Source organism: Lagenorhynchus albirostris, chromosome 15, assembly GCF_949774975.1.
Source record: "Lagenorhynchus albirostris chromosome 15, mLagAlb1.1, whole genome shotgun sequence".
In the NCBI taxonomy this organism is placed as follows: domain Eukaryota; kingdom Metazoa; phylum Chordata; class Mammalia; order Artiodactyla; family Delphinidae; genus Lagenorhynchus; species Lagenorhynchus albirostris.
The window spans coordinates 15,614,305-15,636,628 of NC_083109.1; the positions used below are offsets into that span (position 1 = coordinate 15,614,305).

At 43.6% G+C, this 22,324-nt stretch overlaps 1 protein-coding gene across 3 annotated transcripts; it reads right to left on the bottom strand.

Annotated features, from left to right (window-relative positions):
• Positions 1-963: 963 nt before the first annotated feature.
• Positions 964-21,020, bottom strand: YWHAB (tyrosine 3-monooxygenase/tryptophan 5-monooxygenase activation protein beta). Of its 3 annotated transcripts, none has more exons than XM_060122805.1 (6): positions 20,830-21,018; positions 7,831-8,133; positions 5,544-5,667; positions 4,535-4,698; positions 3,202-3,297; positions 964-2,903 (listed from the first exon to the last, which is right to left on the bottom strand). In XM_060122805.1, exons 2-6 carry the CDS (start codon positions 8,128-8,130, stop codon positions 2,847-2,849), a joined length of 741 nt encoding a protein of 246 aa, XP_059978788.1. In that variant the 5' UTR covers positions 8,131-8,133; positions 20,830-21,018; the 3' UTR covers positions 964-2,846. The 3 variants fall into 3 exon arrangements, with proteins under 3 accessions (XP_059978788.1, XP_059978789.1, XP_059978790.1); XM_060122806.1 differs by lacking the exon at positions 20,830-21,018 and adding an exon at positions 20,340-20,526; XM_060122807.1 differs by lacking the exons at positions 964-2,903; positions 3,202-3,297 and adding an exon at positions 4,053-4,213 and having other exon boundaries at positions 4,431-4,698; positions 20,830-21,020.
• Positions 21,021-22,324: the final 1,304 nt, after the last annotated feature.

The window sequence follows — 22,324 nt, forward strand, 5'->3', positions numbered from 1 at the left end:
ACAGTAGGGGCCTAACAGAACAAGGTCACGGCAGTGGCCCCAAACCAAGCACCAAGACCCCTCCCTCAATCTTAGTTTGCAGCCCCAATCTGTGGTATAGGGTCATTTTTGAAAGAAGCTGGTCCAGTCCACTGTGGACGGATACTTCACTGGGCCCCTCCTAGTTCCTGCTTCAATAGAACAGGTGGTAGCTTCCCACTGACCGCTGGTTGGGCACGACAGGTGGAACAGCCTGGGAGCCAGGAGCAGAATTGGGTCTGGCTGCCCCACCTATACTAGCAAGAAAGTTAACAACCAATTCTAATCTGGGGCTTAAATACATCCCTGTCATGACCCCCTCCCCGATCCTTGTGGGAATGTGGACATTTTTATTTTTATTTTTTGTTTGTTTTTTGTTTTGGCTGCACCCTGTGGCTTGCAGGATCTTAGTTCCCTGACCAGGGATCGAACCTGGGCCCTGTGAGTGAAAGCGCCAAGTCCTAACCACTGGATCACCAGGGAATTCCCAATGTGGATGTTTTTAGATGGGGGCAAATCCCATGAGGAATCTCTGTGCCACGGGCTATCTTAGACAGTGTTAGGACAGGTGAGAGACTCGTATAACCTTGGAGATGACCAGGACTTACGCTACCATCTCTCACTGGCTTGGGCACATCTCAGAGTTTTTTAAAAAAGAGGAAGTGGTGGTGGTGCTGTGTGAGTGGGATGCTAAGTTAACAGTCCATATCAAGTCTTAGAAGCCACAGAGAGGACCTAACACCTGGATGGTTTGTGGTGGAAGGTGGACAGGCTCTGTGTTAATTCATGGCAATTTCTTCCCAGGCCCTCGACTTCTGGTTCTAAAGGATGAAATGAAGCTGCTCCCTCCTTTTAAGGAGCAGAGCCCTAAGTAAGTGTGATCCGAACAGTTAGCTAGTTCTGGTGGTGATACAGGCGGCGCCACACATCAATGCACAGGCCAACTAACTGATAAAATTTTTTATTTCACTTTTGAGTTTTTACACTTTTCCTGATTATTCCGTGTAAGGTGGAAACTAGAACTGTTTAAAAGACATACACAAATCGAGTACATCAATAACCGGGGTTTTTTCTTTTTTGCTATACTATTTTCACAACCACAGGTGTGCTTGCTAGGCAATATAACCATCACAGAAGCAAACATGAGGCAGAATACTGGTGAGGAAAAACAAAGCAAGAGAGAGCTACCAGATATACAGACAGGCTCGTTCCACATTCACTACTGCGTTTTCAAGCGCCAAGTATTAACTGCACATTTTTGTTCAGCTAGAAAGGAGAGGGATTTTTTTTTCTTTTTTTTCCTTTTGGTTTGTTTGAAATCAGTGCATGAATGTTTCTCATTTCAGCAGATGGACAAACAGATGGACACTACGGCTATGGGGAATGTTCAGGGGAGGGGGGGGATACTGTGAGACTGGTAGGCCTGGCTATTCCCAACTCTCCCCATCGCAATGTTCATGCAACTTCCCTGCATTACAGGGTCTTGTTGAAACGTGTCTGTGAACTTGACAGGATGGGTACACTTGGGAGAGCTGGTGACAGGTGCTAACAAGCATCATCAGGGCTGGCTGCAATGTAAGGAGAAACCATGGATAGTTAAAAATACTTTTTTGAGTCAGATCTTGGTGTGACTGAAGAGCAACCACCGTTCTGAGAACTGGAAGAAGACAGAGCTGAGATGCGGGAAGCTCTTTTCAACTCTCTGAAGCAAGGCTGGCTCACCGAAGTGCTCATCAACATCCCTCACCCCCTCCAGGTCCCCTGTCCCTGCTCATCTAGTACTAAACAGTGAGCAAAAGGCAAAGAGAAAGAGAATGCACAAAGAAAACAATGTAAGGAAGCCGAAGGACAGAAATTGAGAGAGAGAAGAGAAAACCAAAGTCAATAGTCAAAAAGGACAGTGGGAAAGAATGTTTAGATTTCAAAATTTTAAAGCCCCGAGCCAGGAAGAACCTAAAGACTGAGTACTTACTCCTCAAGTGAAAGGCAATCTCTGCAGAACATTATTCTTAAAGATGTTACCCAGGAAACAGATAAGGCCATTCATAAGATACACGGCTTTTTTTTTTTCCTTCTTGAGCTCGTGGTTACAGGGAAAACAGATTCCACTATGGAAGCACAAGTTGCCAATCAGTAACATGCTGCTGTGTGGCCTGTGAGCACTGGACCTCTGCATGGTGTCCTAAGCCAGGTATCTGCCACCAAGAATGTTAATTTCTGGCTTCGACTGTCCTCAGAGGAAGACACTGTGGCCATCCGCAGTCATGAACCTTTGAGTGGCAACAGCCCCAGCGGGTCAAGTGTCTACAAGCCCTGAACAGAACAGGCAGAATCACTGTGAATTACCATGAAACTCGAATGCCAAACTAGAGGTGTCTCACTCCAAGTCCCAGTGTCACAATATAATCTCTATAACTTTCTGTACAACTTTACAATGGAACTGTGTTTCACTGACTGTTTTGAATTGAATTAAACTTTCCAAAAAGTTACACATAATTCAGGTCTATTTTGTTTTCTACCAGTAAGAGTTCTGCTAAATTACAAAACCCCATAATCACAGTGTTCAGTTTTTTTTAAAAAATTAAACACACAGTAATCCTGTCAATGTTCATCAAAATCAAAACTTCAGAATGCCGTGGCATTTATGTGACCAATCTGAGTTTTAGATACAAATACCACCTGCTTATCCCATGGACCATTTTTGCTAGGCTAAGGCTGTGAAAAACTGAAAGTCGACGTACGATTCTTTTTTTTTTTTTTTATCGCACAAAGGGATATACGTGGAGGGTACAGAGTGACACTGAAGAGATCACAAAGCACAACAGACATTAGTTCTCTCCCTCCCCAGCATCTCCTTCATCTCCCTGGTTTTCCGACGTCCACAGCTGCAAAAGAAAAACAGAGCTATAAACAAAGTAGGGCTACTAAAAGCTTCCTCAGGGAGGTGGCCCAGTGTGTATCATCTCATCTCATTCAACTGTTTAAAATTCTTCCTATATTACTGCAGACAGTGATGGCAAAGGTCAAAACTTCAGTAGGCACTTATAACCAATTAAAAAACTTAACTACACTTACAGGGTACAAATCCCCTCTTGAGTCTTAGGCAAGAGTGAATTACGAGGTAGAGGAATGGGAATAAGCTATAAGCCCTCCAGAAGCACTCATGGAATCAGCAGTACTTACAGTGAGATTGTCCCTAAGCAACTGCATGATCAGGGTGCTGTCTTTGTAAGACTCTTCATTCAGTGTGTCCAATTCAGCAATCGCTTCATCAAATGCCTAAAACAAAGAGCCTTCAGCAAAGAAGTCACAGGTTCCTTGGAACTAGTTTAGCCCAATGTTTTTCTGCTAACAAGTGACTATCATTTCTCTTTCTGTACAGTACTTTGGGGGAACCTAGGTCATTGTTACCTTGTTTGCTAGTTATGTCAGCAAACACATGACGCTGGTTTACCAAGCGTCAACCAAAAATGACAAAAATTCCTAGATATGACCTTTACCTATTAAGTCAACAGGTATTACTGTTAACCCAGCACACTCATTCTAAGCAAACTCACATGATTTTTCAATTACCAAAGACGTTTCTAGTAATCCGCCCTTTTTCTTTAAGCTGAAACTCAAAAGGTCTGGATACAAGGGATAAATGGAGAACAGAAGTTCACACCACTAAATCTGATTCAATTAAGCGATGGAACTTTGAGCATTCATTTCACACATTTTTACCAACTAAAAAATTTTAAAAGAGTGTGCATATTGAAAGACTACAAAAATATGTAGAAAAGGCAGCTGGGTTACCAAAAGAAGACAGGAGGTAATTCAGTTAACAAAGAAAACAAGATATGATTTCCTTCCTTTACAAGCCATAACCTCCAATCTTGGTACAAGGATGACAATGTACAATACAGTGGAGGCCTACAGTCCAAAGCGTGACAAAAACAACAAACTACCTTCTCCCTGGATTGTCCACAACCACCCCCAGCCCCAAAAGAGTAATCAAACAACACAAACAAAAATCAGCAGAAGGCACTGAAAAGTCAAGCAGCAATAGGTGTGTATTTATTCCATAAAAGATATATACTCCACCCCCAGAAAAATCTTCACAAAAGTCCAAGAAAATGAGTTATGTTCAGGTAATTAAAAAAAGGTACCAAAAAGCACAAGCAGTTTTACTATGATCAGAAACCACAGAGGGGGGCTTCCCTGGTGGCGCAGTGGCTGAGAGTCCGCCTGCCGATGCAGGGGACACAGGTTCGTGCCCCGGTCCGGGAGGATCCCACGTGCCGCGGAGCGGCTGGGCCCGTGAGCCATGGCCGCTGAGCCTGCGCGTCTGGAGCCTGTGCTCCGCAACGGGAGAGGCCACAACAGTGAGAGGCCCGCATACCGCCAAAAAAAAAAGAAACCACAGAGGGCACAACAATGTAAAACAACTATACCCCAATAAAAAATAAATAAATTTAAATTAAAAAAAAAATTCTGCCAAAAAAAAAAAAGAGAAACCACAGAGGGTCTTTCTCACCGTTTTTGCCAGGCTGCAAGCCTTTTCAGGAGAGTTTAGAATCTCATAGTAAAAGACGGAGAAGTTAAGCGCCAGGCCCAGTCGAATTGGGTGTGTAGGCTGCATTTCTTTCTTACTAATTTCAAATGCTTCCTGGTAAGCCTGCTGGGAGTTTGACACAGTGGCTATAAGAAAGATAAAAAATATGAAATGTTGGGTCTTTCACAGATTGCATCATATGCTGGATCCACTATCAAATTATTTTACCAAACTGGGCTGGAGCACATGCGCTATCAAACGAGGGTCAGTGTCTCTACCATTCGATTAACAATCCTTTGTTAAATGTGTACTCTAATCCAAGTACCATATTAAATGCTTTGAGGAAAAACAAAGACCATGATGACAAAGTCTACAAAAGCAGTTAGGAAATACAGAAATAACCCTGAACAAGATAGAACATGGAAAACAATGAGCTCTGATGGAAAAATCATGGACTTCAGAGTCAGACTCAAAGCTGGAATCCCCAACTCTTATTCATTAAGTGTGTGGTCTGGACTAAGTGAAAACCTCTGTGAGCCTTGGTTTCCTTATCAGAAAAAAAGGACAGACTCCCACCTACACTCCTAGCGTTGTGTGAGGGATAAATGAGACACACAGGAGGCACTTAATAAGGCATAGTTATAATTGTCACCATTACACTAATGCATGTATATGACAAGAGAAATGCATCTCTATTTACTATGATGGTTTCGTTCTACCAAACATTTTGAAGTTTCATCTCTAAAAGAGAGCTACCAAATAATCCTTAAAATAAAGACCTCTTTAAATGCACTACTGCACCACACTTTTAATGCCCCCCATACGTGCCCCTTAGATACATTTGTCAACTCCCATGACCCTGCTTAACACTGGTCAGCACAATGCTGTGGTCCTTTAAATTCTGACTACAAACAAAGCAAAAACTTCAAATTATTATGAAGACTGGCTCCATTATTGGTCAAATTTCTTAAAAAAAAAAAAAGTTACTTACTTTGTTTATTGTCTCCAGATGCCACCTCAGAAAGATATCTAAAATAATCGCCTTTCATTTTCAAGTAGAACACCTTACTTTCTGGTTGTGTAGCATTGGGAATAAGGTATTTGTCCAACAGCTCCTAAAAAGTGATTCACATTCTGTTAAGAATCTGGAAATATTACTTACAAGATGTTAAAACTATGTTTGAGATTCAAGATACACACTACCACTTCTAAATAAATTTTTTGGAAGATTGAAAAAAATCATAATTTTCATCCAAAGGTTTTAAATAGTTTTTAGCCCAGGTCATAACAGATGCCAGTATTTGTCTATTAAAAATCACTTTGACCGTCCATAAGGGGTTGATTAAAGTATAGCCATACAATGGAATGCTACATAGGCATTTGGAAAGGTTCTCCAAAAGAAGTCTGGGGTGGGGGGTCGGGGAGGAAGCAGATAATAAAAACCATGTGACTCCTATTTTAATATTAAAATAGATATGTGTACATGCACGGAAATACCTAAGGGAAAAGTCTGGAAGAATATTTATCAAGATGTTAATAATGGTTCTCTAGGTGGTAGAATTAGAAGTGATTTTTTATTTTCTTATTTATACTCTTCTGCCCTGTGCTTTTTTTTAAAAAAACATGAACTTGTATTAATTCTGTAATTAGAGAAATAAAAAAACTTTCCATTTTGGGAGAAAAAAACGTGATAATAGGGCAAACCTGCCAAGAACTAAGTTTTGAATTGATCGGACCTGGGTAGAAATCCCTCCTCTGCTGCTTACTATCTGTATGACCCTGGACAAATGACCTAATCGCCCTGAGCCTCAGTTTCTTCAGCTACACACAGGGAAGCATTAGCCACCTCCCAGCGTACTTATGAGGATAAATGAGCCAGTGTTCACAAAGTGCTTAACACGCTGCCTGGCACGCAGTAAGCACTCCAAAAGTAGCTAATACTATTATTAATAATAAATTCCTTTAAACATTTATGCTTACAACAAAAGCAGTTCTGAAGGAGTCCAAGCTTCGTATACAGAGCAATATTTTCGAAGAGTTGTTTTAGAATGTGGCATCCTGAAAAACTGGTTAAGAGGCAGTAAGTACCATGCTTTTCTTCACATTCTTTCAGATGCTCATAAAAGCTGGTCTACAGTTCAGGAATTAGGGAACTTTCTTGCCTTTGGAATGCATGCCATACTTCATCTGAATACCAGATGTACCTAACATTCAGGAATTAGTGCACCGTTAACAAACCCCCAAATTACCAACAGGCAACAAATTTAGCCATGACACTCTTACACCACGACTCTAACAAAAAGAGCAGCTCAATGCAAAAGCTTAGTTGTAAGGGCATTTAATCAATCAAAGTGAGAAGATGCAGGGGGCAGTAGTCGTTTTAATATTCCTTGCAGACAGACAGGGTGTAACTCCTTATGGGTTAGGGATGAGTACTGCCTGGAGGCTGACAAGCTTTGTACTGGTTTTCAAAAGAAAGGTGTCAAGGGCAGTAACTCGGAGAGGCAGCCAGCAGGGGAGGAGGTAGATCCACAAGTGTGAATTCCTTTTCCCTTCAAAGCAGCCCTCACTGTTCATTTTTACCTGATTTCACCTGGAAGAAAAAGAAAGTTCCCAGTGGGCTCAGGATGTGAGGGAAAGACAATATGATCATGATTTGCTCTAGGATATGCACCCCTCCCATCCAACCCCAGATTGTGGCTCAAGGGAAAGCAGTTAGGAATCAGTCGTCTGACTAAGGCTTATATAAAACACCAGAGAGGAGAAACCCCAAACCACTTCTGATCTGCCTTCGGAATGCAGGCCCGAACTGATGGACACGGCTACCTTTCAGACAAAAACTGGACTCCACGCTGTGCAGGGACTGGGGAGGGGCTAAAAGGCAGGTCGGCTTTCTGCTCCTCTCTCCCCTACTGGAGATGGCACTGCCATCAGACTAATACAGAGAATGGCCTCTCTGTGGCTGCATCTATCAAAAATCCTGCCTCTCTGGCCTCAACTTCTAAAGAAAAGATGGAGGGATGCTGACCAAATGTACCTGTTTTTCAGAGGTCTTTGGAAGGGAGAGGAAAATACTCCATAAGAGACGAGCAACCTCTGATCAGGTAAGAGGTAAGAAAAAAATCACATCGTATGCTTAAAACTTAGCTGCAAATGGTTTGCAGCTTCCCAGTGTATTCAGACACCTTTCTCTCATGAGCTGTTTGAGAGTTCGCATTCGTACATGAAATGAATACTATTAGAAATCGTTGTTTAGAACAGGAACACCGGCCTCTTACCAGAACATCGTTGCAGATGTCCTGCAGCTCTGCCTCGATCTTCTCACGATACTCTTTGCCCATCTGCTGCTTCTTCTCATTCCTCTCTGTTTTCTGTTCGATGCTGGAGATGACACGCCAGGAAGAACGACGGGCACCGACCACATTCTTGTAGGCAACAGAGAGCAGGTTTCTCTCCTCGTTGGAGAGCTCGTGCCCCTGCTCTGTGACTGCCTTCATGGCCGCAGCCATGTCATCGTAGCGCTCCGCCTGCTCGGCGAGTTTGGCTTTCTGTACCAGCTCACTTTTATCCATGGTCATTCCCTAGAACAAGAGCAAGAGAAAGAGAGAGAAAGCGAATGTCAGGCTTCGGGGTCCAGGAAATGCACGCATGAATCTTCTTCCAACCCATTTGGAAGGAAACATACCTAAATGGGAAGCATCTACTTCCAAATGCCCTCAGTAATATCGAGCATGAACGCCTGCAGGGTTAGGTACTTTGCTATCGTCTTTTTTACTATTTTGATCAATTTTCCCAACAGTCCTACAGGGCAGATATGTTCACAACAATCCTGCCCCCTCCTATGAGGTGAAGAAATGGAGGTTCAGAGGAGGGAAGTGGTGTGCCCAGGGCTAGGAGGTGGTAGAGAGCCAGAACTCAAACTCAAGTCTGTCTCTCGAGTTGTTTTCTTCCACTTTCCTAATCTGCCTCCTCAAAGCACAGAGACGGCTTAATTCTTTAGAATCTTATGTTGAATATATGTCCTTTTCTTCTTTCAAGAATTATCTGGTTTTGCTGTTTTTCCCCAAAGTATGTGGAAAAACACCTGAAGTGGGACGACTGTTTCAATCAATGTTAAAGCAAAAGGTATGACTTTCAGTGTTATATTTGGCAGTGCCCATGAAGCAGCAGGTACCTAAAAAACAGGAGCCATTTTTATCACATCTTCTGCAGCGCACTAAATTTGTTACAAGGACACACTGTCCACGAGAGCATAGACTTGAGGCAGGCAGATTTGGCTCTACCTAGCACCAGCTCTGCTACTTACAAGTGGCAATGACCTTGGTCAAATCACTCAGCCTCCGAGAGCTTCCGTTTCCTAACTGGAGAATAAGAATATTCCCAACGCTCCAAGGGCCACTGTGAGGCGCAAATGACCTCATCTATGTGAAGGCACTGTGAAAAGTCTAGACGTTATATACAAATATCAAGCACTAACTCTGTACGTGGTACAGGTTGCAGGAGATATGGGTGTATTCACCAAGATGCACATAGACAAAAGTCTTAGTGATTGCACTTTATCATTTTATCAAACCCTCTATACACCAATCAGTGAATACCTCTTAAATAACTCACCTCATCTTAGTCAATTCCCCACTATAATAATCACCATAATAGAGTGCAATAATTTTTGGATAACACGTAGCTAAAAAATTATTTATTAACCAATAAGAGTTAGTTTTATGTACTGTTGGTTTGAATTTCAATTGTACATCCACCTGTGCCACAGTGTAAAAGTACACTAATATCTTAAGATGTAAAAAGATAAAATACTACTTTAAAGAGTGGTAAGAATATCAATATTTTTAAAACAAATTCTCTTATCACTTTATACATTGTATCACAATTTAAGACTGTGGGGAAAAAAAAAAAAGACTGTGGCTTTGCCTCAAGTCATTTCTGTATTTTCAAGGGAGAAATTCTACAGACAGGGCCCTACCACAAAAAAAAGTTTAAAAAAAAAAAAGTTTTATTAGATGGAGGACGATTTTAAGATACACCCTAAATCTAGACAATTCAGAAAGAGTTGGTTCTCTAGTTCAGAACTGCGAGTTTTCTTCCCACAACTTATTATCTAAATCATATTCAGAGCTGTGTCCTATGTAAGGCTCGCTGATTCTAACCTTTCACTCTGAAGCAGATCTCACCTTGATCCGTCTGACTTCACCCACATCACCAGAATGAGACTACAACAGAGATAATAATCCATCCACTCTCCTACATTTCCCAGCAACCCTTCTGCACTTCGGAGGGGGTCATACAGTTAGTTCTGTCCAATGAAACATAAGCATAAATGACGCTACTTCCAGGTGTTGAAACTGCACAAAACCACGTGAGGCCCTCTTCTCTCACAGCAGCCATGCGATCTAGATGGTGCTGTCACAAAACAGCAGTTTCTGTAGCCTGAGTCCGTGAGTGACCATGCAGTACAGAGACCCCTGCAGGCCCGCACTGGACGTGCAACGTGAAGCCACTGAGATGTGGGGGCTGCTAGTTACCACACACAACACAACCCAGTCCTACTCTAATACAAAGTCATCGCAAATACACTATTCATCCTCTTAAAATTATATACTTCCTCCATACGTCTTTCTCAATCGTAACATCTTTCTGATCAGGATACTATCTCCATCTTTAAACAACCCTACTTTATGATCCCTAAAAGTGAGAGGCAGAGGGAAGCCAACTTTCAACGAACTTTAGAAGTTTTCCAGTTTGCAGACTAATTCAGAGTTAGAAGTCACCTAGTGGCCCACTCCAAAGTACAGAAACAGCACCTGTGCAACTCTACCCAGGAAAGATTCCAATTAATAAAAGTCCTGGTCAAAGCCAATTCAACGCTAAGCTATCCCTGCAGTATTACAAAAGAGTAATAGAGAAATGCAATTAGCACTGCCTAAGGGATGCCATGAAACTCTTTGGCTCTACCAGGCCCCTCAACTAAGGTCCCCTCAACCCCCCGACTTCTCTTCCCAAACATTAAAAGTTAAATCATCTCTCTCCCAAGAATCCTGACGACTCCTTGGGAACTCCCAAATGTACACACCCTATTTCTCAAAATAAAATGTGGCCTTTCTCGTTTGGGGCCAACTATTTCGGGCTTCTTTGGGATCACTGCAAAAGCTCTTGGAGACTGAGAACCGTGATGATATGGTAAAACTGAACGCATGCCTTGAAGAATGCAGTCATCTATTTAAACAACTTTACACACACACACACACCCAACAACTCACAACAAACAAAATCCATAGCTAAATGTCCTGATGCCTACTGCTTACATAACTTTTGACTTATATAACATGGATTTTGAAGCAGCTAGACCAATTTCAACAGGAAATGGGTTACACAACACCCAGCGTTTGGAGGAAGGCAGCAGACAAGGGAGAAATGAAATTGTTCCTATTTCTACATCCCTAATAAACCTCCCATCCATCATCTTTCCCTAGTCCCACTGCTTTCAGCCTCTCGTTACCTTTAACCTTCACATCTGCTCTCAGACCCATTTTAAAGTTCTGAGCAAGTCACGTCCTGCTCAAAATCCTTTACAGTCCCTACTACTGACAGGAGAGTCAGATTTCCTCCCCTGTCAGTGAAGGTTTTCCAAGCTATCTCCCCAGGCTTCTCTCAAAATGGTTTTCTTACACGTGCTTCTCCGTCTCTGTGTCTGTGCTCACCAAGCCATCTCTCTGCCTGGAATGTCCTTTCCCGTTTATTCTGCATATAAAATTCTTCAGAGCATGGCTCAGATAGCATCCCCTCTATGAAACCTTTCTTAGGCCGCTTAACCTAAGCTGTCTAATCAGACAGCCACTGGCCACATGTTAAAACAGAAACGGCTCGGATATACGGAGTTAATTTTTTTGTCGGGGGGGGGGCCCACACTGCGCAGCTTGCGGGATTCTAGCTCCCCAACCAGGGATCAAACCTGGGCCACGCAGTGAAAGCGCCGCATCCCAACGACTGGACCGCCAGGAAAATCCCTGGAGTTAAATTATTTTAATTACGAAAATTGATTTCATCCTTTCCCCCCATTTTTAAAATGCAGTTACCAGATAATTTTAAATTACGTGAGACTCACATCCTGTGTCTATTGGACAGCACTGCTCTGAGCTGAAAATATTCTCACAGAGCACTGCATCTATACTTCTCTTAAATGTGCTGAGAAATGTACTTCTCAGCACATTTCTTCAGCACTACAATTATCTGTCTGTATCGCATACGCCCCTTCCCACACCATCAACTCCTTTAGGGCACACCCTCCGCAAACCCTCGCACAGAACTGGCATGAACAAATTCTCGCTGAATGAGCGAGCAGATCCTAAAGCTACAAATTTGGTAGAGTTCTGTCTCTTCTCAAATAATTCAAAGCACCTATTCTTCACAAGCACATTACGTCCTCATTACATCCGTACCTCACTCCATGTATCTCTGCATCTGATTTCAAAATTACCCTTAGTCATACCCAGACTCTTACTCAGCAACTTCGGATGACTCTCTTTTGGCTACTCCACCCAATCTAAACTCTTACCTGGCTTGCCAAGTCCTTCATAATTCGGCTCCTCTGTATGTATTAGGCTTTCGCATCCACTGTTCTCCAACATGTACCTTTCTTGCAGGCTGGACATCACCGAATACCCTTAATCATCATGCTTAAACCTGTCTGAAATTACTTCAGTAGTTCCCTTCATCTAGAAAGCCCCCCGTTTACTCCCTGCCTATGTAAACTCTATCCATCCGTCTAGGGCTAGAAAGCCTTCCTTGAATATCCCAGCCCCCACTGATCTACCCTGCCCACGAATCCAAACACACTCGTAGCCTCTTACACAGTCCAGGCTTCTCTAGGCCTCTGTTCTATATGTTCTGTGGTCCAAGTAATGAGTGGTATACCACTTACAAACAGTGTTACATGTTATGTCCCCAAAGGAAAGCTTCACATTCATTTCTCATCTAATGCCTAAAACTTTGCCAAGTATAAAACTAAAACTCAAGTAAGTATCTGTGAATTTTTTCAGCAGGTCATTACTGGGAGGCTACCTGTATGTGGTGTGGCAAGAGGCCTGTGTGTAAGCGCAGAGGCTGCCACTACACAGCCGTGTGAGCTCGGCCCATCTCAGTCTTCCAACCTCTGAAGTGGAGGCAACAGCAGCTACCTCAGGAGAGGTGCTCTGAAGATGAGGTGCAGGGAATCAAAGGATGATAAATGTGGAAATCTTTTTTAAAAAGTGCATAGTGCACAACAAATTGGAAGTACTGTTATTCCTCTCATAGTACCTACACATCACTGTTTTAGCCCATAAATGTGAGCTTGGAATTAAGAAAAAAAGAAGACAACCCATGAGAAGGAAAAACAAGTCTAATCTTGTACAGGAAGCGAATATGTTACGATGTAATATTCCTGATAAGACTCCACCCCTCAACGTCCTGAAGAATGGACACACCTGTTAACTGTAACACTTTCTTTTATAAATTTATTTATTTATTTTTGGCTGCACTGGGTCTTCCTTGCTGCGCGGGCTTTCTCTAGTCGCAGCGAGCGGGGGCTACTCTTCATTGCGGTGCGCGGGCTTCTCATTGCGGTGGCTTCTCGTTACGGAGCACGGGCTCTAGGCGCGCGGGCTTCAGCAGTTGTGGCTCGCAGGCTCTAGGCACGCAGGCTCAGAAGTTGTGTCGCACGGGCTTAGCTGCTCCACGGCATGTGGGATCTTCTCGGACCAGGGCTCGAACCTGTGTCCCCTACATTGGCAGGCTGATTCTTAACCATGGCGCCACCAGGGAAGTCCCAACTGTAACACTTTCATTCATTAGTTCCTGATTTCATTAAGAGGTGCCAAGTAGTGATGGTTTATAATCAGGGCCTACTTTTCTCCTGAGACTTTTGAACTGAGGACCCACCAAGAAAAACACTGGCAAGAGGGCCTTCATTTGCTCCTAAAAAGCCTTAAAAGGCTACAGTCTCCTCATCAGGCTTGGCACTAACGGTACAGAGTCAAAATACCAGAGGGGACAAATGTATGAGAGGCCACAAGAGGTCTAACCCTGCGGTAGACCAAGAGATTTCCCAGATCAGGAAGATGCTGACATGCTCTCAAGCACGGGCGTCTATCTCTCAGTCACTGCAGGCAGCACTTCAGAGGACTGGGGAGCATTTGCTGATTAAACCGGCAACTGCTTAGTGGAGAATGGGAAACCGTCTCAATATCCAACGGCGGAGTGGCTGAAAAGACACAGCTGGCACAAGATTACATGGCCGCCAAAAGAAGGGATTTAATGTCTTAGAAAGATCTGTCACAGAGGTATGGAGTGGCGGGAGCTGCACAACAGTCTTCCATTTTTGTAAAATATCCCCTAAAGAATGTTATGAGGAATAATTCTAAAGCTGCCCGTGAAATAACAGGATTTCCCTCAAGTAAATGAAACCCTAAGTCAGACAGTGAATGCTAAAACAAAAGTATATATGAACCAACCTAGCCCCTCTATCTCAACCCTTTGCTTGAGGGATATTTTTCTAGCCCAGGACAGAATCCTGAGAGGTCATTTCCCAGTGGCCAGAAGGAGATATCCAAGGATAAGAAGGGACAAAAATTAAAATAAAAATGACTATCCACTGCTAATCCATATTTAAAAAAGCACTGCAAAGGACCTTAGGAAATGTGGCCTTGAGAAGTATTAACTTTCAGCTATGTTTTGTTTTCAAGGAAAAGAACATGCTCAATTCTAAAATACTGAGCTTTAATTGAGTTTAATAATTTGCTAGAAATTTAAAACGAGGATTCCATTATCAGGTGTCAGGATTACTGAAGCTCCGACATGAAACCCATATGACTGGGACCTGTTTTTAGGAAAGCCCTACATACAACAAATCTGGGCTTCTAAAGAGAAATTAGGTAATTTTTAAAATAATGTCTCCAAATCTCAGTTTCCTCAAATGTTAAAAGGAAACATTAATAGCTATCAAATAAGATGATATACATAAAATGCCTAGACAGTACTGGTCAAAGTAAAGGCTTAATAAATAGGCATATATTCTCACTCTTAAGCTACATCACAAAAATACAATGTATATAATTTAATGTGTGTTGAAATAACTGCAAATGAAAAAACTACCAGTATTTCCAAGAACTCTCGTTTGGAGTTCAGAATAGCACGGTCCTCCCCTCAGAGAGCTGAAACTCTCAGGGTAGGAACATGAGAAGGGAGGGCAGACATACTTAAAGATTATAAAGCTTCCCCTTGAAGAAGCAACCAGGTAGAATTCAAAGGAGGAGGTCTAGTTTCAAAGGGGCTGGGTCCTGACTGGTTTTATGGGTTGGAGGGGTTCTGTGTAGGACAGAAAATGGGGGCTCCAGGAAGGGACAGGAAATACAGATGTATGAATAAAGTGCATGTATGTTTTTTTAGATGAAAAAGAAATCACAGGCCAAAGTAGATGAGGAACTGAGAAGAGTTAAGAATCTGGAGAGAGGAAACTGACAGGAGCACCTTAAAAATCTAGGCTAAGGGTGGGAGGGAGGGAGACACAAGAGGGAAGAGATATGGGAACATATGTATATGTATAACTGATTCACTGTGTTATAAAGCAGGAACTAACACACCATTGTAAAGCAATTGTACTCCAATAAAGATATTAAAAAAAGAAAAATCTAGGCTAAAAAGTTCCACGGGGTAAGGAACTGACAGTAAATCCTGAAGAGCATTCACGGACAGACCGCCCCAGACACAGCACCGTCAAGTCAAAGTTACAGTCCTGGAGTTACTCTGCTGAAGGAAAAGCAGATGCCAAACTACTGTGGGAGGGACTGAGAGAGTCAGTGGGGCCAGGTGTCTAGTGGGTGTTACCACGAAAAAATGAAGTACTCCTGGCTCTCAAAGAATTTTAATACTCAGTGAAAAACACCGCTCTAAAAACGGGTCTGTGTGCCATTCTACACACAAAATTCAGAGTCCTTTAATAAATTTAATTCTATTCACATGCTTGCAGGCTCTTTGTTAGAAAATGAAACACAGCATGTCTAAAATACAAAGGCAATAGCTCTGATATCCTGCCAACACTGAATTGTGGAGGGAAACATCACTTCTGCTTCAAAATCCCTTCCTTCTTTCATATCAATTGTTGAATATCATTGTTAATTATGTCCAATTAGCCAGAATTAAACCTGAAACAATGGAGGTGTGAAGTGATATGCCCAAGCTCATACAATGTGAATCAATAGCAGACATGACAATAAATTGACCTCTTGGCTTGAAGTGATCAATGGAACAGAATAAAAAATTAAAATATGCTAATTCTGATTCATAAGGATAATCCAATTGGTCAACCTTGTGAATAAGTTCAAAGGCTTTGGGCCCACCAACATAATGGAACCCAGTCCAATTTACCAGTACTACACACCAACTCCATAGATTACTTGATCTCTTGCGCATCTCAGTTTTCTCATGCATTAAAATAGGCAAATCTACCTAAGAGGGTTCTTGTAAGGAGTAAAATAGATCACGATGCAAAACATTTAGCACAGTCTCTGCACACTTTAAGCACTAAAATGGCAGCTACAGTACATTCCACACAGAAGTCTACAAACGGTCAGCCAGTGAAGGGACACTTACTACACACCTCATTTCTTTTCAATCCAGATGGCTTTCCCTGAGACTTTTAAAAGGAAGGCACATGTTAACTTACATATGCCTATTTCTAAAGTAGCACTGATCAGAATTTAGTGTAAATGTCTTTGTTGGCTCCCACATTGGATTGTGAGCTTAAGGTAGGAACCCAAACTTCTATCTTTGGGCACCCAACATGTAGCACAATGCCTGCCACACTGAATGTGAAACTACCTGATCAACTGATGCAGTTTTTTAAAGTGAACAAGGCTGCTATTTCCTATGTGGACAGAGGTAAGCAGACCACTTCTGACCTATAAAATACAGACTATATTTAAACTGTCTTAGACTACTCTTTGAAAAAAGCCATCTCAGCTCCAGTCAGGAGACAACCCTATGCTCTCTGACCAATCGTTTCTCAGGTACCCATTGTTATATCTCTAGGTTCAAACTGAGTTTCAAAAAGCCCTTGAACTCCTCTATTTAAAAGTCCAACCAATTAGTTATACAAAAAGCCACACCAGCTTATTGGTTTAGTAAATAACAACAAAATACCCATCATTTACGGTCTGCCTAAATGTGCAAAAAGTTAGGGGTTTATATCAACTCCTTTAATCATAAGTATCCTAAGGGGCAGGTGTCATTGTCCCAATAACCTGTTACACAGGTATATTTGGTACACGCTCTTTCCTCTGTGCAGCACCGCCTCCTAAAGATCAATATGATTCTTAATGATTACTTAAGGAAAAGAGAGAATGAACACTTTTTTGAAGAACCATACAAAGTTATTACAGTCAGGTTTGAGAATTAGACTTAATTTATCTAGCTTTAAAAATCAAAATAAAATTAGTTTAAAACAGCATATGTCAAAAACTCATCAGACTGTCAAACAAGCTTTAAGGTGAGCTTTGTGGGCAAACAATAACAATGGCCGGGGCTCATATCAACTTTATTGTCTCCTCCAATCTCTGCTCTGGTCAAGGCCATTCAGAAATAACTTTTATTGTTGGGTCTCTTAGGGAAAACAATGAAATAAACTAACCAGTACAGGAAAAAACTTACACAATAGAGGGCTGGCCAGATTATTTTAAAGTCACCTTACTAACCTACAGTCTGCTGGAAATGCCTTGATCTGAAGGCCATCAATCAATTTCATCTCATTGTAAGTATCAGAAACATATAATTATGCTTATGTTAGAAGATCTTTTAGCAGAGAAAGCGGAAAGATGATTGGCTTTTAGCATACACATGACAAAACAGAAAGTACTTTCATCCATTTTTCCTCCCTAAATTAAGTAGTCCCTTTAGAAAAATCCCCTCAGAATCCAGCTCTGTTAGTTTCTCCATAATGACACAGAGAAGACTAGGATCTATTCATGTAGAGACCAAGATGGTTTTAAAGCTTAAAAATTGCTATTATACAACTAATTTCTTGCCTCCTAGCTAGTGTGAATTGCGGTCACCTGTCCTTAGAAAAATGTAGGAACCTAGGAACTTAAATTCCCTTTACAAGTAAATTTTAGTTCATTCTCTATGGTACCCTCATTTAAGGAAAACTGCTTAGTTTAATGCCACTGAAATAGTGGATAGCATAATAGGACATTTTAATTTAGAATTCTTTCTCTATTTACGTAGATATAGATACTTGGTCCTGACCAAATTCTACTAGAACCTAGGATTGGATAAATCAGTGTGCCACAAAGTAGCTGATGAATCTTCTCCCTAGTATGAAGCAAATACTAGAAAAACTGGGTTTTTCACAAGCTTGCTTCCTAATGCACACCAGCAGTATCCTCCCTGTATGCCAGAATAAATATACTACCGCCCCCCCAGAAACTACACTATATCTATTTCCAAAAATAGCTAAAATTCCTGTCCAAACACATTTACTTGAATAAGATACAGGTAAAGAAAAATTAACTACTAGATGGTATTCACATGAAGAATATACATGTGTTGTTCTACCACAAGTAGAAATCTATCATTAGAGCCAGACTGCCTGGGTTTGATTCCTGGCTCCAGCACTTACCCAGTGCTGGGTGTGTGTATGCCCCCAGGAAAATTATTTAACTTCTCTGTGCCTCAGTTTCCTCAACTGTAAAATGGGGCTAGCAGTACTTACCTATCATTGGCTGTTATGAAGGCTCAGTTAATATGTGTAAAGTGCTTAGAACAAAGCTTGGCACATACAAATGGTAGCTGTTATTATTACAGCTTGATGCTACCTCATCAGTTGATGAATAAATCATATGGAAGGACTTTGTATGTGCCTATGCTCTATAGCATATATGCATATGTCTTATGTATATATATATGTATATTCAGGAATGTAGTCAAGCAACATTTATTAAACATCTGGTATATCTCACACCCTTATTTTAATTATTGAGTTTGTCACAATAATACATCAAAGACTATTACCATTTGCACTGATCAGATGAGAAAATGGGCTCAGAAAGACTGAAGATGCTCTACACAAAACTGTTCCAGAAAAATGTATCGTTTTTTGAAAGCAACATGTATACAAAGTAGAATGCAACCAAGGGGGAAAAAAGCCCTTAACAGTGAACTCTGTGATGAAAACACAAAACCGAAAGCTTATATTTAACAATTTAGTCTGTAAAAAGGTCTCTTGACAACTCTGGAGACAGAGAAACCAGGAACCAGAGATTAAGCAGCACACTGAAGACCCCATTACTATAAAATGCTGCAGGCAAGAGCGGAATCAAACTTATCTGACTCCAAGTCCAGTGCACTTTCTGCTTCTATATCCATAGCCAAATGGGTAAAATGCACTTTTTGCAGTGGCCCAAACCTCTGGAGACTCTGCCTCCAGAACTAGCATTAGGGGAATGTGCTCAGCCTGGTTTTGTGGAGGCTGCTTCCCTGATCCACAGAGCTCCGGTTCTAAAATGGCTCCAACGTAACACAAGCACGGCATGATGGGAAATGTACAGAAGATTATAGGGTAGGAGCTGTACTACAGGGGCTGATAGGCCGTAAATATTTGCTACTGATGAAAGAGGAGATTCAACCTGGAAACCAGGTGTGTGGTCTAGGTCAGATCATCTCATATCTCATAAGAACTTCATCTGTAACATGGGTGAATGGTTTCTCATCTCATTGAAAGGAGAGGCTTGGGAAATAATTCAGCAGTTGCTACTGGTTTATAAGCATTCCACTGTGAAGATCACCTGTAAAATTCTAACTTGAGTCCAATAAAAGTGACAGGTTTTACCCTCACCATGTGTGCTAAGGACACAGATCCTAGAAAAACGAGGGTTCCGGCAACTGATATATTCCTAAATAAGAAATGGGGTGCCCTAGAAGCAGTCAAGAAGGAAATGACTGAGCATCATTAACACATATAAATTTCTAACATGAAAAGGCAAAGAGCTGAGTACCCATGTGTCTAGTTCTATAAACTGCGTATGTGTGTGGTTTCATACGAACAATTGAGACAGAGTGAGAAATGCAGAAAATTTTTCATATTCTCCCAAGTGCTTCATCTTTCTGTTTTGGCTCCTGTGGCCGCCAGATTTTATATGTTCATAACAACATCTTGCCAGATTCTGTCTCTCACACAGGGCAAGCAAAATCAGAACCTGATGCTGTGTAGCCTTACCAAAGGGAAAAGCAGTGACGACAAGGACAAGAGACAGGAATTTTTACAGAAATGTTGGTGAACTGTCTTACCAATACTGCCACCTTTGAAAACCCCATTACACGTGAGTTCTCCATTTGCAGTAGACAAAGATATACTCATCTTGTGCAGAAAAGGGGCCTAATCACTCCCACCCCTTCGCCACCACCAGGGAGGCCACCAGGAAAATTTCAGTCCTAAAAACGTGCTAACACACAGTATGGGGGAATTTGGGGCGAGGACACAAAAGACTCTGGCATTAAATGACGGTAAATACCGTGGGAAAATATTCCGATTCTCAGCTTCCGACATTTTTTTTCCTGGGGATCGCGCCTGACTCAATAATCAGTTCCAACAAATGCATTTTCTTGATTCAAACCTCAACCCTGTGCCTCCCAGGGAATCTCGGGTCCTGCCAGGCTCCCAAACCAGCGAACGATGATGAAATGGCTTTACTGCAAAGTGGGAGGGGGTTTTCCCTCTGCTCTCTCCCAAGGTTAAACCCCTTACCCATCCAGAGGGAGTCCAGCAGGGGCACTGGGGATCGAGAGCTCGCCCACATTTGGTTACATTTTCATTTGTGGAAACCGGAAAGCGAGGAGCAGGGGTGACAGGGCTGAAAGGGTCGGTTCTGGCCGCTCAAGGCGCAGGGAGGGGTCGCGCGGGGATCGAAGCTGGGTAGTGAGGGAGGGTCGGGGGTCCGCGGCTCGAGGTCCCTTCCAGCCCGGTACGGTGCCGCACCCCGCCCGCCGGGCGGGGACGCAGGCGGCGAGGGCGGCCCGGGCCTCTCCCAGAACGAAGGGCCCGGCCCCGGAAACAGGGAGGGGCCGCGGCGAGGCCGATCCCGCGTCGCAAGCGGCCGCACGGGGCCGAGGAGGCCGCGCGCCGCCGCCCCGAGGGCCCACCCGCGGGGTCGACCTCGTCGCCACCGCCGCCGGTGGTGGGGGAGCTTTGGGCTCGGGCCCCCGGGGGCCCCAGGCGGACACCGCACCGCACTCACCGTGGGAGGACTGCAGGGGAGCAAAGACGCTTGCGAGCGGAGCGAAGGAGCGGTGACCGCTTCCTTCCCAAGCCCACTCCTCCGGCGGCGGCTGCAGTGGCGGCGGCGGCAGCAGCTACCCCGGCTCCGGAATCGGCGGCGGCGGCGGTGGTGGCGGCGGCGGCTCCACTTCCGCTCCGGTCACCACTTCCGCTCTGGCCCGAGCCCCGCCCCTGCACCGCCTCCTCATTGGGCCAGCGGCGCACGGGGTTGCCCCGGCCGCACTAGAGGGGCGCCGACCGAGGGAGGAGGAAGGAGAGCTGAGAGCTGGGATGCTGCGGCCGGGGGAGGGCGGGGGTCAGGGCCGGGAGCAAGGAGGAGGCGGGCGTAGGGGGACGGAAATGGGGGCGGGGAGCGGAAAGAGAAGGTGGAAGGAGTGGAGGCGGAGCTGAGGGGGAATCTAGAAAGGGGACGTGTGGGAACGAGGGAGACTGGGCGAGGTTTGGGGTTCGGCGGGCCTGAGGCTTAGGCTTGGAACTCGCCTGGGTCATGCTCAGAGTCTCCGAGGTCATCGGTTCCCACCCCACCCAAAAAGTAATCTTCACGAGGTCGGAGGTTGAAGTCAGTCCCCTTTTGCTGTGTACTTTGGGAATACTGGATTTAGGGAAGGACAGACATTGCTCATCCCTAAATTTAAGCTTAGCCCTCCCTTCAGTCCTTCAAGGTACTGATCATTTCCTCCTTTTGTGGACTGAGGAGGCCAGGAATCGGACCGGCGAAGGCCTTTTCTTGGAAGCCTGTGTGTGTGATCTCTTAATTGAATACCCCTCCCCAGGATCTTAGAGGAAAGCTTAAGGAAAGGAACCAGGTCTCCACGGGCCCCCCCCCACTCCTGTGACTGCTCTTCCCAAGGCAGGTTTTCAAAATGCCTCACCTCTACTCCTTCCCTTTCATTCATTCTTTTCAGCAGATATTTATTAAGCAGGCTTTATGGGGTTTTTTTTGTTTTTTTTTTGGCGGTACGCGGGCCTCTCACTGTTGTGGCCTCTCCCGTTGCAGAGCACAGGATCCGGACGCGCAGGCTCAGCGGCCATGGCTCACTGGCCTAGCTGCTCCGCGGCATGTGGGATCTTCCCAGACTGGGGCACGAACCCGTGTCCCCCACATCAGCAGGTGGACTCTCAACCACTGCGCCACCAGGGAAGCCCAGGCTTTATGTTTAGTCCTGGAGACACAAGACAGACAGGGCCCTGCTGTCTTGGAGTTTACAGCCTGGTAGGAGATAAAACAAAGTAAATGGCCTTTGTCAATTCTCCTTTACCTTTACTTAGCTTATTGATGACTTCTAACACATCACCCCAGCCTCAGTCCTGCTCCCATCAACTGCCAAAGTGATCTTTGAAAAACCCCATTCTGATTGTGTCCTTTTGCTTAAATCCTTTGGTGATTACTCAGACCTAGAAGACAATTGATAAGCTCCTTGAGTGCGACAATCAAGGTTCTCCAGAAGCTGCCC